An 18,831-nucleotide genomic window follows, 5' to 3' on the forward strand; every position below is an offset into this window, starting at 1 on the left:
CAAACAGAAAATTTTCAAAACCAGACAGAATATGCATCCACTACAGGAGGTAATGAGGACTGCTGCACTGTGAAAGGTGCTATATGAATTTATAAACTGCCAGCTTTATTTTTCTGTACAAACTCATTTGCACAGCAACTAGCCTTTTAATGGAAGGGCTGAGACTGAAAACATTTAAAGCTATGAAAAGATGTCCGTGGGAAATGACACTTTTTGCAGCCTATGCCAGTGGTACACAAAATTATGACTTAAGCCAAGTCCTTCAACAGGTAACTGCTAATAAAAACTGACAGTAAGCACACATGAATCAAGAGAAAATATCTAAAAACAAAGAAAAAAAACCCCTTTAAATAGTTAATTCATGAAATTCACTACTGCAATAGAGTAAAAGCTTAAAGTCCTTTACAAGAGCTTTTGAATTCAGTCCAATAAGAACATCATATTTATACAGAGCTTTTAAAATCCTTACACAGGATCTGAAACATTAAACAAGGAGACTAAAATAAGAGTGCAACTACTACTTAAAAAGAACAAAACTCCGAAGTTTCCTTATGGACAGACTGGTCTACAGCTTTATGTTAGATCAAGCACAGACTACAAGTTTATACTAAAAATTAATACAGTAGAACTGAAAAACACCTTCAGAGAGGAGTGAAAGACGATCAAAAAGTACAACACTCTTTCTCTTCAAGGAGGAGCTACATACAAATAAGACTTTTCAGTGTGAAACAGAGACAACCAGGGAGACACATGCTAGAGGTCAGCACGCTGACAGGACAAATAGCAATTGTCGCATGATCTAATAAGGGAAATTTGAGTTGGACACAAATTCTTCTTGCTGAGAGCAGATAAGCATTGGAATGTGTTGCCCAGGGATAACATATAACCTCTGTCATTGGGAGATTTCCAAAACTAGATTGGATAAGGCCATCAGCAACCAAATCCATGTTTGACATTAGTCCTGCTTTAAGCAGAAGGTTGGACTGAACAATCTCTCGAGGTGCCTTCCAACCTAAATTACTCTATGATTAGTGATTTCTTCTAGGACTGCTATTTTTTATCTTGAAGATGCTAGCAATCTTCTCAGGCAACAAATGACAGAAATGAGCTTTCAGAGAAAGGAAAAACAACCAAATACTTATTGGTGGAACAAGTCTTATGTCTTGCTTCGGATCATGAAACTACTATTTATGACACAGAAAACAGAACTTCTAGTTCTTGATATTAAAAAAAAAATAAAATAAAAAAAATCAGTATTGAAAAATCCTAGGGATTACGCAGCTGTGTGACACAAGGGGAAGATTTACTCTCAAGTTTTCTCTCCTAGAAAGATGAACTGCTTCTTTTATTACTCTCTCAGGGACCCTCTCTCCTACCACATATAGCAAGACACCTCATTCACCCCTACATCAACTTTTTTCACACTATTCAAGTCACCTCTATGCATCTATCTGCCAGCTCCACCCTGGACACTTCCATCTCCCAAGCTGACCCTTTGCAGTCACTGACCCCGTTTATCCACTGGCAGATGAAAACTGGCAGCGAGGTTTGCAGGGAGAGGAGCAAAAGGAGCAAAGGTATCTGGATGATGGGCTGTGGGAAAAGCTGAAAATCCAGTATAAGATCTGGCCTGCAGTCACTTGTTTCTTATGTTCTACTTCAGAATGAAAAAAAAAAAAAATATTTTCAGTGATTAGACTGATAACTATGAAGTCTAATTAGATTTTTTACCCCTGTTATCTAAACAAGAATGTAAGGGGGCAGGGAGACCTTCAAATAGTATCTGTCTTTCTGTGGACTTAAAGCTAACAGCATTAAAAAAAGCAAGGAAAAACAAATACAACCAATTAATACATAAGTAAGAAATAAGCCCAATAATGAAACATGAAAAATTAAACACATAATATGTTATATTGTTAGTTTTCTTTCACTAATAACCTACACTGATATTAGTTGCATATATTCACTGAAATGAGTTTTCATAATCAGTTTACATAGATCAGAATATATAAGCAACAGTATTTTTAAGGTTGATACTCCATTTTCCCCTCAACATATCTCATAGTTCCCTCTTCATTTACTTGCCAAGTTGAGTTCAGCAAGTCCAAGCCTCCTATGCAGCAATTGATGATAAACATCAAAAATAGGACTGCATGTCCTACACTGCTATGGAACAATGGAACTGAATTAAAGCTGCCCCAGAACCCTTAAACAAAATTTCCTTCCTTTCAAGAGAGTTTGTTCCTCTGATTAATTTCCTTTTCCATATATACTAAAATTGTTTCAACAGATGTTGATAGGTTCATATTAATATTTTCTCTTGACATATGTATCAGGGAGTGGTAAAAAGTTATCTAAAACTAACCAGCACAGAAGAGGAGGCAGTAAAAGCTTATTTTATGTGTTATGCTAAAGACAAGGGTGAGCCCTTCATTCTAAATAAAATTGAAAAGGTAATAGATTTTTTTTTAGAAGAGGAAGGTGGCTGAAAGAGAGCATGTTTATAAATCTTATTCAGTGGAATATAGTGTCTTGAAATTATTTTCTGGAGCTATTAATTTAAGCAAAAGAGAATTATCAATGAGTATATACTTATAATAAAAGCAGTACTTTCAGAGATACCTGCAAAACACTGGGGTGGGGGATATGATGTCTTACTATGATTAAGAATGACTCTTTAAAGAATGCTAGCAATTTCGTTACACAATAGGGTTTGGAGACTTTGTTGGCTTCTTCTGGTTGCTTTTTTTTTTTTAATGCAGATGTAAATGAGTGTTTTCGAAGTATCATACAAGATGTTATTTACATATAAAGTTTTACAGAACAAACTAAAAATGGAAATGTAATCAATGACTGCTGAAGAAATTGTATCCTACAGCATGATTTCTGTCAATGAACACATTGCTCAATTTCTCCTTACAATCTGAACTATAGTCTAAATTCCTTTTTTCAGCACTGTGCAAGTGCATACCTATGCAAAGTCTACAAGTGAATTAGATTTTAATTAACTCAATATTATATGAAAAATATTTGACCAATATATTCAAACTGTTTCCATTGCTAAGTGTCCAGTATCATAAGACAAAAAGTTGTATGTACACTTAAGGATAAAATAAATTAAAATTCTCTGAAGAATTATAACAGGCTGCTAGTTCAAAAGGAGTGAAAACAGTATAAAGAATTGAGAAATAGGAGGGTGCAATCAGCAAGTTAAACAAAACCAACATACAAGTTGATTTTGCCCTGACGGACCTATATAATTGTTTCATACTAAAAAAAATGCTCTTTACTGATGACTGATCAGGATCATGAAAGAATTGAAGACTTTTGATAGAAGTACTAATAAAGAAAATAAAACGTATCTGTTTGGTAATTTTTAATGTAAGGCACATTACTCCTAAAAAGCCATGCAAATATATCAAAGAAACTCATTACAGTGAAGTAGGCTGCATGAAAGTGGAGATATAATCATTTTTTCTAGAAGTTACCCCAAGCATGAGCCATTAAAATAAGAGTAACAACAAAAAGTTGCATTATTTTCTCATTCACAGCAAACCATAGAACTTTCCCAAAAAGTTGCAATTTGCAAAGTGCCCCTTTTTCTCAGAATCACATAGCTTCAAATCCAAGCTTTTAAAAAGTATTTTTCAAGTTAGAAAGCAAGCTCTGAATATAAGATTATATGTTGTTTTACAAGGCGATCCTCAGTAACGTCCATTTAAGAAGATACACAAAAACATCATTTTAAGGCAGAAAAGGTCAGACCTTACCTAGCAGTTTATGAAAACAACAGCAAACCAGATTTTCTCTATTTCATGCCATGTATCCAAATATTAAAGTGACTTGTAAAAACCTGTACAATTTCCTTTTCTTTGCACTAAAAAACAGACTTAACAAAAGTACAACATGCCTAACAATTAATTCAAATCCCTCTGTGTATAGGAGGACAAACATTTAATTAATACGTAAACAATCCTGACTAACGATATAACTAAAAGCATTGAAGAAAAATTATACAACTAAGGTAATGATCAAGCCTGAATTTCCTTAGTGGTTTAGCTCCATAAAAAGAGAGTATCACCCAATTGCACCAGTTTAATATTATCCCAATATTGCTAAGTAGCCCAACCTCCTTCCCTTTCTCCTTGTTACCTGATAAAAACCCCAAAGAAAGAAAGAGATACAGAATAGACAGATGTACAGAATAGACAGAAATATGATTCCAATTCTTCATTACTAATTTTTTCCCTTAGAGTAATGGAAATCCACTATTTTGAGGTTTTGGATTCAAAAATGAAAAGGCCATATTACAAAGCTAAGATCAGTACCAACAAAAAAACACAATATAAAATATTCTTCACTTTCAGATGTAAAATGTGAAACTCAGGCCTTGCACTAAGTTTCTAAATGAGGAAGGAAACAAAGCTCAAGTTGTAAAACAACACGTGTTTTTAATTGACAAGAGCCATCCAGATGTTCTGTATAAAGATGACATTAGATATATTTTATGACAGCTTTGTTGTCTGATGCTTAAACATTTGAAAATTATAGGCCAATATTTTGTAAGGAAGTATCACTGTTCGATGCTCTGATTATCTAACCACCAGGACATTTATTTCTGAAAATAATACAGATTTTCATACTGATAATGAGTGTCAATGGATGGAAGAGACTTGAGCTTTCTGGTTGCTTCAAATAACCATTTGTCATTAGACTTTTTTGCAAGTTCAAATTTATAGTCCAAATTCATGCAAATCAATTCATAATTCTTTGCAGGGAAATCTGTCAGCCATATCTTCTGAAGTACTGAAGAAAATCTGACTTCACCTCTAACCAAAACCAGAGCACTTTAACATCCATGCTTAGCAGCGAAAAAGTTTCCTCAGCTCAGTAACATACCAAACATAACAAAGGCAAACCTTTAACTAAATCAACCTGTTTCTTTTTTATATACAGCACTTAGATTTTCGTAGTTTAAAGCTAACAAAATCTCAGTTAAAATGCCATACCATGCTACTGCATGGCAATTATATGACTACCGAGCTTTAATTATTTTAATGAAAAGGTATGCAAATTATGAGTTTACAGTGTAATCATCAGGCACAGTCAATATGGATTCACAAAGGGAAAGTCCTGTTTAACTGATACCCTTCTATGGTAAGGTCACCTGCCTAGTGGATGAAGGGAAGGTGGTGATGTAGTTTTTCTGGATTTTTAGTAAGGTTTCTGATACGGTCCCTCACAGCATCCTTCTGGAGAAGTTGTCCAACTCTGGGATGAGCAGCTTCACAGTGCGCTGGGTGAAGGACTGGCTGAAGGGCAGAGCTCAAAGGGTTTCAGAGAACGGGGCTACCTCTGGCTGGTGGCCAATCACCAGCCATGTTCCTCAAGGTTCAATTTGCACACCAGTTCTGTTGAATATTATTCATCAGTGATCTGGATGCAGGAGTTGAATGCACCATTAGCCAGTTTGCTGATGATACCAAACTGGGAGGTGCTGTTGACTCTCTTGACAGACAAGAGGCCTTGCAGAGGGATCTAGATAGATTGGAACATTGGGCAATGGTTAACGGGATGAAATTTAACACACTGAAATGCGGGACTCTGCACCCAGGATGGAGTAATACTAAGCACAAACACAGACTGGGAGAGGAGTGGCTGGAGAGCAGTCCTGCAGAAAGGGAGCTGGGGTGCTGCAGGTTGACAGCAGGCTCAACGGGAGTCTGCAGTGTGCCCTGGCAGCCAAGAGGGCAAACCGCATCCTGGGGTGCATCAGACACAGCATAACCAGCCGGGCAAAAGAGGCGATCATCCCGCTGTACTCAGCGTTGGTGAGGCCTCACTTCGAGTGCTGTGTGCTGTTCTGGGCCCCACAGTTTAAGAAGACTGTGAAGGTCCTTGAATGCGTCCAGAGGAGGGCAACAAAGCTGGTGAAAGGGTTGGAAGGAATGTCCTCTTGAAAAGGTTGGAAGGAATGTCCGCTTGAAAAGGTTGGAAGGAATGTCCGCTTGAAAAGGTTGGAAGGAATGTCCTGTGAGGGCTTTGGGATTGTCTAGTTTGGAGAAAAGGAGGCTGAGGGGCAACCTCATTGCTCTCTACACCATCCTGAGGTGTGGCAGTGCAGAGGGAGGTGCTGATCTCTTCTCCTTGGTACCCAGTAATAGGACATGTGTGAATGGTTCAAAAGCTGTGCTTTAGCAGGAGGTTTAGCCTGAATATTAGGAAGCATTTCTATACCAAGAGGGTGGTGAAACAGTGCAACAGGGTTCCTAGAGAGGTGGTCAATGCCCCAAGCCTGTCAGTGTTTGAGAAGCATTTGGACAATGTCCTTAATAACATGCTTTAGCTTTTGGTCAGCCCTGAATTGGTCAGGCAGTTGGATTAGATGATCATTATAAGTCCTTTCCAAATGAAATAACCTATTATATTCTATTAACAATATAGATTTATTTGAGATAAAGTAAGAAAATTCAATGTTTTCAAATTATTTCCAGATTCACTGGAAGGTAAATTGTAAGTGTAATATGTATTACCTCCAAGAAGAATTTTGTTTTTTCTACTACTCCTAGTGAAGAAACTGAACGAACATATAGATTTAACTAAATAAATTTTATTTCTAGAATGGAACATTTTAAAGTAAACAGAATACTCATCTGCATTGTATATTTTGGATTTTATGCCCTCTATTAGAACTAAAGCAGTTTTCGAGCTAGTAGTCCCTTTACAGATACCATTACTTAAAAGTTACCAATTTTTAAATTGTCATATAACAGCTTATATTTCCACAATATCTAACTAAAATTTTACACTGTCATTTCAGAGAGAACTCCCTATAATCTCTGTTGCTCTGTTTTCTCAAATTTTCCATTTATTTGTACAAATGGAATGCTGGCTTTTAAAAGAGACCTTGCGCTAAGTATTTTTAGTACACTGTCAGAGCTTCTAAGACAGATGCCTCTCTCTGGGAAAACTGCAGGTGGAAAGACCTATCCACCAGTCAGAACAGCATCAAAACAGAGTGGGAGGAAGAAAAGCATGGGAACACATACACTCAATCATAACAAAAGTAATTGCTGCTATGTGAATATTTTCACAAGTGTTGAATTTGAAAAGGACCCAAATCAAATCTCTTATTCATAATTATTTTTTCTAAATTACTGTCATAATTTATTGGAAGAACCAAGAATAAATCTTATACATTTTTTCTTCAGCAACAGTAACATGAAGAGACACACAAACAAAAGAACGAACTGTTATGTTATCAGTTGCACTTTAGTGTTACCATCAACAAAATTAACCGTACCGTTTATTGGCATAGAGGAAATAGCCTGTGCATGTTCCATTAACTAAACATGGAAAATTTCAGTTAGCATAATAATACAGATAGGATGACCCAGTTACACTTCTCATTGTGAGCAACGTGGGCAATGATTGCAAACAGATAAAACATTTTAAATAAGTCACTCTAACAATGAAGTCACAGCTGTATTATTCAATGTTCACAGAAATCAATAAACAGTTACATCAAGATGATGTTGAATTTTTTATTATTGTTTTTACAAATACTGTGTGTATCTCTACTCACTAATTTATGCTGGATTATGCAGAAAGATCAAATGAGGGTAGGAGGACTCAAGTGGGAAAGGCAAAACAATTATTCAAGAAAGAAGCCAGCAGAACACTTTCAGTTAAATTAGTAGTTACGTGCTTGGCAACAATAAAGATATTCAGCTCTCATGTGAAAAACAAAAAGACACTATTACCAGTTTAACAGTCACTGCTGGAAAGGACAAAGTGAAAAAGATGTTTGCAATGCAAGGCCATAGAGTTTTCATACTAGAAAACTAGCCTCACAGTTTCATACTTGTAGTCTCCAACTTTAGGAGAGACTGGAATAAGGGTATTTACCTGAGCAGTAAATCTTAAGTTTAGTAAAACAACACATATACAGGACTGCTTTAATATGGTTTACCAAAAGTTTTGCTTTGCCCTTTGGCAAAGAGCAAATAACTACCACAAGATGTAATACTACTGAAAACTTATTTTGTCAATAGCTTCTAGAACAGGCCTTTATATGTCTCAAAATACCACAATTCCTCAGATCAACAAACTTAATGAGTCCAAGGACTACTGCTGCTACAACCCCAAGGTGTTACATGAAGGAAAATCCAAATACAGTTCACTTGATACTTTTGTTTGCATGATGAAAGGTATTTATTGTTAGTTATCCATGCTTACAGAACTATTACTACAAAATTGACTGAATATAAAAGTAAATACTTTCATAGGCATCTGAAATGATCTTTCAATTAAGACACTATGCATAAAGCCAACCCACCAATACTGTAAACAGTATTTTCAAATTATTGCAACGTGGAATCTGAAAGTATGAAGGATAAGGTATAAGACTGTCCTTTAATTTCACAACATTTCCTGAAGTACAGTGTTAGGTTTTGCTGTCTTAAGCAAGCTTGGTAATTTTGTTATCATGCAACAAAAGTTATTTTCTTACATTATAACTAGTCATGCAATTCTCAAAAATAGAGGTCCACACAGATATTTACTGAATAGTGTTGGCTTCTTGAATTGTTTGGCAATAAAGCAGTTTATCAAAACATGTCCAGTAATTTTACAGAACTAAAATGACTTTTTACTTCTAAAGTAAATTTGAAATTTGAACATTCAAAATTTGAACATTCTTTAAGGTTGTGTCTAACAACACTTTTTCAATTAGGTGAACAAAGAACATGCTGCATTATTTTAAAACTTTAAATAAACCACAGATAAAGATATCATCCCAAACTAAGCACTGAAAAGTCATTTAATCTACTAGCCTGTCTGAGGTTTATTCATATTTCATAGTTTTCTTGCAATCAATTTTAAATAGCTTGCAATAGTGAAGTAATATTTTTTGACAGCCATGTTTAGAAAATTACAATGCAATAATATTAAGAAAGTAAAAGCTTTAATCATAACCATGATCACTGGACAGGTAAAGACAAACTATATTTAAGAGCAGAGAAAATGCATATGCAACAATAATTACAGACAATAAATCAAAAGTAGTGATCAGATGAGGAAAGACACAAACTGCAGATCTTTACCTCCTGAAAATTTAGTAAAAATTTAATTTTTGCAAAGAAATTGCAACGTGCAAAAATGACAATGCAAACAAGGCATTTTCTGACTTCTATTTCATGGTTCACTTCTGCCACCAAAGCCAACAACTGCTATCATACTGCCTATAACAACAACCTTCTGTTACGCACAGTTTAACATCTTTTGCTCCTACTTCTACCTAATCACCATTTTTCAAAGACACCTGCTACAAAACAGACTGTCTGCCTGGCTGCCAGAAACCTCTAATCCACCTTCTGTGTGCTCTTAACTCCATTCTTTGGTACAAGAGCTCCAGGGGATTCATACCTATAGGAGAAGTTCAGGTTTCCATTTTAAATTCACAACAACTTAGCACAATTACTGCAAGTAAGGGTCTTCATAATTTATAGGTGGTGTAGCTTCCTTTGACAGATTACACCTAATACACATGTAAATTTATCAGTCAATTTGAGAAAAACTAAACTATGCGGATTGATTCCCTTTTTCCTGATAGCCCCCAGGTTTCTTCCCCTCTAACACTAGAGTTCATTCTAGAAGCAATAAGTCTTACAGTATAATTCTTTTTGACTTTGTGCAGTAGTTCAAGATAAGAACTTTATCCACACACAGTTGACAATTATCATGTTGGTAATAATTCTATTTTAACGTGTAACTTACAGAATACAGACGAAACCAAATATCACCCCATCATGAGATGCATAAGGAAATAACATAAAATGGAAATGAAAACTATAACTGATGAATCAAATTTCTTAACTAAAAATCTCAAACTGCAGTAGACAAAAGTCTGCCTTGACCATGTGAAGGAAGATCTTCTGATAGACAGAACTCACTGGGAAGCAGAGAGGTCAAAGTAGGCAAGTATAGCTTGCAAGTACCTACAGGCCTCCTTCCAAATATTTTACTTAATATTTACCTGTTGTTTTTTTTTTGTTGTTGTTGTGTTTTTTTTTCTTGTTTGGTTTTTTTTTTGTTTTTTTTTTTTTTTCCCCCAAGGAACAGCTAATTCATTACTGAAAATGCAGAGCCAGGCATGAGAGGCTCCACGTTTTGCATAGCTATTTCAGTACCATTCTTGTTTACCTGTCAAAAACCTGACTATCTTACGTAGTATACTGTTATGGTAAAACTATGATACATTAAGCTGTTGCTTTTTAAATACTAAAATCTTCACATACACTTAAAGAATTGTGAAAATGTTACAGCAATTGACAGTTATAATAAAATGAGACAAAAATAAAACTATATTGTTCAATGCTTAATCATTGTCAGCCAAAATTCAAAGACAAGTTTACTAATAATAGCCTTCCACAATGCACAGCTCAGGACTTGAAATCAAACTAGCTTGAGCAGAAAATGCATTCTGCCCTCTGGGGAGAGACTCCAGAAGATCATTTTACAATGACCCATCTGCCAATTTCTCAAGCAAGGTCCATCTATCTTAAATTTAAGAATGATCATAATGGTAGAAAGCATTGGGGAATTTCTGGTTTTAGAAAGTGAACATGAGGATACAAAGTTGGTGTTTTTTTTGTTTTTGTTTTTAAATGTAGACCAAATAAACTCATATTTCCTAGTATATTTACACAAACAACCCTGGAAAAGGGCATTTATAGGTATACAGTGACTATGTCAACATAGCGCAGCACAACAGGAGCAAGTTTTCAGAGCAACACAATCAGTACTGGGAATGCGCTTATGGTTCTGCCATTTGGCAAGAAGTGTTACTTAGGACGAGCTCTGCTCTCAGTTCAGTTTACACGGCCTAAGAGTGGTCTGTGAGGCAAATCAAAGCCAAGTTAGGTGGGTACAATGGGGAGAGTTTCTTCAAAAGCGTGGTTGGTCAGAATGTTGAGGTAGGTTCACACGAGTGGTTCAGTCACACACACATATAGATATGTAAAAAATGGCCTTTATCATAATGCACCCCAACATCTTATAAGCTACCCCATCACCAGAATTTTCTAATAGAATGTTAGTACAAACAAACATTTTGTTGTTGTTGTTCTAAAATCCAATACCTTGCAAAACAATGTTAAATTCAATTATATATACTTTTAGAAAAAATAGAGCAGAGTTCTGGAAATGGAGTATCTTTCTTTTCATTGCAGCTAGTTATATTAAGAAATGTCTGAAACAATCTGATCATTTCTAAACAAATGATCCTCCTAAAAAGTATTTTTTATTTAAGACTTGTTTTAAATTACTGAATTTCTCATGGAATTGAATACTGATATTCTAGTAGTTCTAAAATTATTAGCAGGAGAGTTGGAACCTGAAAACTGGCATTCAACATAGTATGTTTCATCTATTTTAAAGAAACATCATGTCTAAAAGCCGTTTGTCTTTATTGTAAAATCTTGTCTTTTTAGACTGAAAGCTTTTTAAGGTAGAGCTAGTAGAATGGGATATTAAACTTAAATGTGGCTATGAGGTATTATTACACAATGCAATAGCTTCTGGCTTTTGACCTACCTATTTTATTACATTAATATCCACAGCTTCATTACAAAATTCAACCGCTACTCTTAAAGAACTCACATGCCTTGGCAGGGGAAGTCAGTAATTAACTCATATGGATTTTCTACTATACCTATATATTATACTTTCTAGAATATAGAAAGTATGATTCATTTCCAGCTCTATTGATTAGCCTGCAGGCCTGTCAAAATGCTTAGATTCAAGGAGATAGTCTGTACTTACAATTCAGGCAGAAGTAACTCCCACAGCAGAGATCTTTTTCTTCTCATCTTTTTATAAACGTTGATAGCCTAAATTAAATTCTCTGAGCACCTAAATTAATGATGTCTGATCTTCCCTAACTCTGTATTCTACAGTTCATATGCAGTGCTCAGTAACAGACACCACAAATCTCTGTCCTTCCTTCAACTAAGGCCTTAACAACAGTATGATTTTTCTTACTCAGCTGCCTGGTTTTATACCCTACCTATTTCTGAAATGCTTAGAATTTTGTCAGATTTTGCAGAAACTGGCTAAAAGATTCAACAGACATTGGTACAAACACATACATAGAAGATAAGCTTTCCTGCCTTAGAAAGTTATGGTGAAAATTAAATACACTAGGGCTTTATAGCACTGAAGAAACAGCCACAACCAAATTCACCTTGTCATTCTCATGCTGTTCTCCTGACCCAGCCACCACATACACAGAATATGTTGCTTTGGAGCTCACTTAATCTCTGAGAAAATACATTGCTCCACAGCAATGTCAGTGATACTGTAGTCAATTTTAATTTAACAAAAATATATCCATTGTTGGTATTGGTAATTCTTTCAGCTATTTTTTAATTTAATTTGTGATTTTTACCAACAATCCAAAGAAGGTGTTCCAAATCTATGCAGTGCAGTATATTCAAGGATTTAGTATGATAAGAATTTGAATTTTTTTCTTCACATTACTTAATCCATATCATGGATGCAGGTATAGTATACATTTTCATTTCCCCATTCACCATCTAATGAAATTTGCATAGGCAAATAAAATTACTTAAAAATAAACAAAAATCCCCACTAAATTGGGCTTTAAAATTTTAGATGAAAAAAAACCTACTAATGATATAACTTTATGAGAGAATCACCACTAAAAGCAGCATTTAGTATTTGTAATTCCAGGCTTGACAGCTAACACTAGCATTTCAGTTCATCATATGAGGGTCAATACACTTTAAAAAATATCCTCTAGAAAGCAGGCAGATACAGCAGCTACCTCATGGCTGGAGAAAAACAAAACAAAACAAACAAAAAAAAGAACCCACAACCACAACAAATGAGTGCTGTATTTGAGATCACAGTTGTGGGAGGCCAGACCTGTGCTTTGGTTATGTGGCGACATTACCTCCACATCAGGAATGTGTTATCCCCTTCTTACAGGCAGACAGATTATTTGGATAATTGAGACAGATGGAGGCAGCAGCTATAGTCAAGTCTCCCTCCTTTTTTAACTATATTAATTCCCAATGACAAATAACATGCTGTTTAATTGCTATTAATGAAATAACTTTAATGATTTAAATATTAACCTGAATTTAATTTTAACTGCAGTGCAACCCTGATCATGGAGCTACTAAAATAAATAGATGACAGGTTCAAAAAGAACCATCTTAAGTTATTTGGTGTAGTAGTTAAACAAAATCAGAGTGCTAATGAGAAAGATTTACAGAAAGATCACCTCCTTTGAGGTGTATCCTGATGCTGCTCTTCACAGCAAATTAACTGTTCACTTGGAGAATAAATCTGGAAATTTGACCCTGACCATCATAAAGGTCTGCTCTTCCAAGGCTGTTGGTCCTCACAAGGCTGAATTTGTCCAGCAACTTAAGTTGCTCTGGTTAACAACTAATTTTCAAATTACTTTTTCAAATCTGAATTTCTCTGACTTTCAAATTCCAGACAGCCAATGCTCCCCCCCAAAAAAATAGTGTTCATATAGAGATTAATTCAGCAAAATACTGTGAGTTCTGTGTTGTACAAATCAGAGTATACTATAACAAATTCATATGTGCTAAGGGCAAAAAACACCTGAGCTTTCTCTGTTTATATCAAAGCACCAAACTACTTTTAAAGCAATAGTGGGAGACATTGACCCAGTTAGACAAAGATTCAATTGCTGAAGCAGGAAGCAACAGCCCTTTTTTAGAAATGGGAATGCTACGTGTCCTTACCTATCTGCAGTTGTGCATATTATAAAGGAACAATGACGTATTGTGAAAACGTGGAAGCATACAGATGTCATCTACATATTTCTTATGAATGCAGTTTGGATTTGAAGTTTTGTTTTGTTTCAAATACAGACCTCAAGGTATCAATACTTTATATAAAATACAATAGGAAATCTACAATACATTATGCACAAAGATGCAGTAAAAAGAGTTGTTATATGTGACACCTTGTGTTTGGTTCTCTCTAATTTATCATGTTGCACAAATTCAAGTAACTGAATAAAAATCTATTACATCAACACTATTAACTTTACTTACGAAACATATCTTCCCTAGCCCCACAATGTCCACCTCCTGGGAGGTGGTTAAATTAACCACTAGTTAATTTAACAATATTTTTTCGCATAATCTCAAACTGCTGGTCTTTCTTATTTTCAATTTTTATTTTTTTATTTACATAGAATAGACAGAATGGACATTCTGCACTGGAAAAATACCCAATGGACAGACTTAAAATTCCCTAGTTCAGTCTTTTCAAAGCAGAATAACAAACTCTGAAGCCTTTCTTCTTTATTCTTATTGAACTGCATCTTTTTGAAACTAAGCTTTAAGTAAGCAGGAAAAGTTACACATCTTAAAAGTGCTGGATGAGGAGTTAGTAGCCATCTACCACCAAGAGAAATTAAACAGGAAGTCATAAAATACAAATTAATTTTATGATACAATTAATATATTTTAAATGAACAGCCAGAAGACAGCACAATTATGAAATCCAAGGGCATTGCCTCCTTGTCAGAAAAGCAATATTACAGTAGTACTAACTGATCCAGGGTATCATTTAGGAGTTTAATTTCTTTCACTAACAGTTCAAACTGCACATAATGTCATAGCTATTTTTTTAAATAAAAGAACAAAAAACCACAGAAGTCACAAAACCACAATACTCTCAGAAGATTATTATTTTAGATTTCTATGAGCTATTAAGTAGCAGAGCTTGCTCCATATGTAGGACTGAGGCTCAATCCACAAAAACAAAGACGTCATAAGTGTTTTCTACTTAACCCATCAGAAACCACACAAATTACAGTTTTACAACATATCAAGAGGCATAAAACTGTAATGCTGAAAAGCAAATTTCTTAAATAAGCAAAAAGAATTCATTTAAAACAAGATTTTTAAAGTAATGTAATTGAGAACTCCATAATACATATATATACACACTATAAACATGGCATAGAAAAAAAAAAAAAAAAAAACAACAAAACCAATAAGGCACAACTTCCATCTCCACATCTTACCCAGAAATACTGTTCTTGCTCCCTAGCTCTTACCCCTTAACTCTGTCAGAAATCTCTGTTCCATTCCTACATGGAATACTGTGGATAAGGTGATATGACATGTATACCAAGGGCAAAATCATTTGGCACTGTGAGAACCATGCTCCTGTAAGAGTCAGCCTGAAAATTAATGCTACCTATGAATGTTGAATGTAGATGCGGGTTTTTTACATAACCACGTTTATAAACAGAGAAAAAACAATCGGATATGTCTCAGTTCTTCAGTAAAGCACATGTGGCTTCACACAAAATTAGTGAAGTGGGAAACAAGTGAGGCCACTGTAAAAATTTATACAAAGGACAGACTAACAGATGAATCAAACATGCCTTGTTAAAATGAGAAACTTCATGCTAGGTGCAGATTAAGAGTAGTACCATGCAAGTCAGTTTTTAATTATATTCAGTGTTATCAGTTTTGTGATCAGTTGAGACTGATTCACTTTAATGCCAGAACTTTCCAGGAAAGGTATTTCCAATAGATACGTATTATTTACTGCACAAATTTTACAAATGCTGTAAAACCTTGCAAAAGGAGTATGGATAAGGGCACACACATTTAGGAAAGATGTAGTTAAACCTGAATGATTATAGAGAAAATTCTGAGATGACTACCACAAGAATGAACAGTTACTTTCTAAGGAAGATTAGAAGATCCAGTTCTATAGTCTTACAAAAAGATCAAGAACATATAAAACTGCTTAATAAATGTATATATCACAGTAACTGAAAACTGACAGGAAGATCACTTAAGAGGAAAAGACAACACACATATTATCTAGTATAGGGCTGGAAATTAGCAGGCTTTGACCTATCAGAGAAATTAGGCTTTGAGACAACCCTGCAGTACTAGTAGGATTAAAAAACAACATAAAACAAACAAAACTGTAAAAAAAAAAAAAAAAACAAACAACAAAAAAACCCACCAAACTCCCCAAACACACACTCACAAACTTTCCTAATTTTGAAACAGAGCTTGATCAGCTTTTGAAATAATAACATAAGTCTTTTCCTTTACATTAAAAACACTTCCTTCTTCTTTAAGGATACACAAAGTATGTATGCCAATTTGTTGAAACAAATCAAAATACCAAATCTGACACAATTCCAGTGGAATTCTCCTGTTATTCACTTTTATAAATGACCTATATTTGACTATCTAGTAGTTTGTTTTGTGTGCTGCTTGGAGACTCCAGCTGCTAATACTTCTGACTTGTGGCTTCCCAAGTAAGAAGCCAGAAGATCTGAAAGCATCAGATTCCAAGATATCAGGCTACAATTCTTCAGCAGGTATAATTTCCAAGTTTTCCAGTACTAGTGCAGCTAACCAGGCAAGCTGCCTGGAAGATCTGAGTTCCACATGGATTTTGTTTAGAGGATTGTACTACAAAATACAGGAACTGGAAATTAAGATGCAGGAGAAGGAAAAAAAAAAAAAAAAAAAAAACCAACAACAAAATAAATACAAAGGTTAACAAAAAAAATTTCAACATTTATATACCTTATGAGAAATTGAGCTATTTTTCATATTGATCTATATTAGTCATCAAAAAATACTGTGTACATGTTACCCATTTCAGCAGGTGAATGGGAATCTGATGCAGTCCCAGGAGAGAAAAAGTATACACTATCCTGAATGTTTAATGTTTAGTATCATTAAATGTGTAATGCATTATTCTTTTTCTTTTTAAAAAATTCATTAATTTTCAATACATTAATTATTTTGTATGTAGTGTAGTAGCTTCTACATGAACATATATTAGAAAAAATTGTCCAAGTATTCTATTTGCATTCCTCCAAAGTTAGAAGAGTCAGAAAAAGAGATTCTGGATGTGGTTTGTACATTGTTTCCTCTTTTACAAAACCTTAACTGGCAGTCAGGGAAAATAAAAAGTCCTAGTCCAGGCAAATGAGATGTGAAATTGTAAAACAGCTAGATGAAAAGGCAGTACGTTTCAACATATGCATATACCTGAAGGCCAAACACCAAATAACTTCAAAGTGCAGTAATCCTCCAGAAGCATATTGCTTCCAGTGTCTTATAGTCATTACAAAATGAAAATTGTATTTCATAAGAGAGGTTTATACCTATAAAGTCGTTAGTTATTAATCCAGGTACATCCATGACAGCTACTTTAAAGCTCCATTTTCAAGTGATCTGAAGCCATCACTAAACAAATTAAAATTGCATTCACAATTGTTACTGTGACATTACAAGTGGAAAACGTTCCCACACTACTTGATAATCATTACACATACCACTAAAAACTAGTGTTAGATACATTTTATTACATTGAGGTTTTGCTTTAAGAGACCTTAAAGGGCATAATTTCCCTCTATTCATCTATGAAGCTATAAATATTTTCAAACCATGTAACACTGTTCACCTCCCTTAACCCTGCAGTCTGTTTGGCAGCTCTGTTAAATTTTATTATATGTCCCATATTTTGCCTTTTTTTTTTTTTTTTTTTAAAAGCAAAACAAAAAAACATCACAAAAACTTTTCCCTAAGTGGATATGACCATCCAATTTTGTCTCTCCTTCCCATCTCACAGAAATTGAATGCATTGAATAGACTGGATACACATAGTCCATTAGAACAAATGACATATGGACTGAATTTTCCTTTGAAATTATTTCTTCCTTTCACAAATAACAGATTCCACAATATAAAAGAATTTAAAGAGAAAGTTATTTTGCAGTTTTCGCACTTATTCCTCTGAAATTTTGTTGGTATTTTATACCAAAATTACATAGAATTGCTTAATGGCAACAATTAAACAAGGACATATTTTGTGATTACTGAGATTTAGTCAACCTAAAATTTAAAAATCACAATTTACTTTTCCACTAATAATATTCTATGCACAGTATAAAGGAAGTGGCAAGTGAGAACTAAACAAAACAAAACAAAAAAAAAGCAAACCACAACCCAGTAACTTACCCGCAAGGCTTCAATTACAAGGTCTCGTGCTTCTAGTTCCCCTTCCATTATACTCAAAAGCATTCGCAATTCTGGCTGGCTCAAGTTATCCACATCAAACTCTCTTTTCTGAAAGAAACAAAACACTGATGAACACACTAACTAACTGACTGCAATAGTTACTGTAGATCTGACACACAGACATATCAGCATCCTAATTATGGGTTCCTCAAACTTCTGTAACTGCCAAAAGCTGAGGTGGCTTTATTTGTAGTAAAGTCAAAACTAATAATAAATAGTCTGATTCTTTTTAGTTAAAGTGCAGAAATTGAAAGCCCACCAGTGTGACACTGTTTCAAATCCTATACAGTTGCAAGGAACTGATCCTGCAAAATCTTGTGCGTGATAAGGGTAACAGAGTAAAACTAACTTTGTGAATGGCAGTTCCCATACGCAGCCTCACAGAGACCAAAACAATTCAGCAGACCTGAAATAGCACATCATGGATGAAGGCAGGAGAAGGTGAAAGAACCTAACCAACAGCACACTTCATCCAGTGTAACCTGCATCTCACTTGCAAACAACTAACAAGTCATCACATTATACTGGGCTGAATATGAATTTTTCAAGCACAACTTGTGAAGAGACATGAAAACTTATTTGCATGTTTTATTTGCAGTCCCATTTGTTTGGCTGGATGGTACAGTTCAGGTTTCAGAGGTACAGACAAACAACAGTTCATAGCAACAGTATCTTCTCACTCCACAGTTGCCAA

The 18,831-nt window shown here is 34.8% G+C and overlaps 1 protein-coding gene across 2 annotated transcripts in view; it reads right to left on the bottom strand.

Moving 5' to 3' along the window:
• The window catches only part of CTTNBP2 (cortactin binding protein 2), a 137,459-nt gene that overhangs the window by 57,187 nt on the left and 61,441 nt on the right, over positions 1–18,831 (bottom strand). For both annotated transcript variants that reach the window (XM_033007285.2, XM_033007284.2), the window contains exon 2: positions 18,078–18,185. In XM_033007285.2, the coding sequence (XP_032863176.2) occupies positions 18,078–18,185 (108 nt within the window). The remainder of the gene's footprint in view (positions 1–18,077; positions 18,186–18,831) is intronic.

The sequence above is a fragment of the Tyto alba genome, unplaced genomic scaffold (assembly GCF_018691265.1).
Source record: "Tyto alba isolate M040663 unplaced genomic scaffold, T.alba_DEE_v4.0 Super-Scaffold_2, whole genome shotgun sequence".
Lineage (NCBI taxonomy): Eukaryota > Metazoa > Chordata > Aves > Strigiformes > Tytonidae > Tyto > Tyto alba.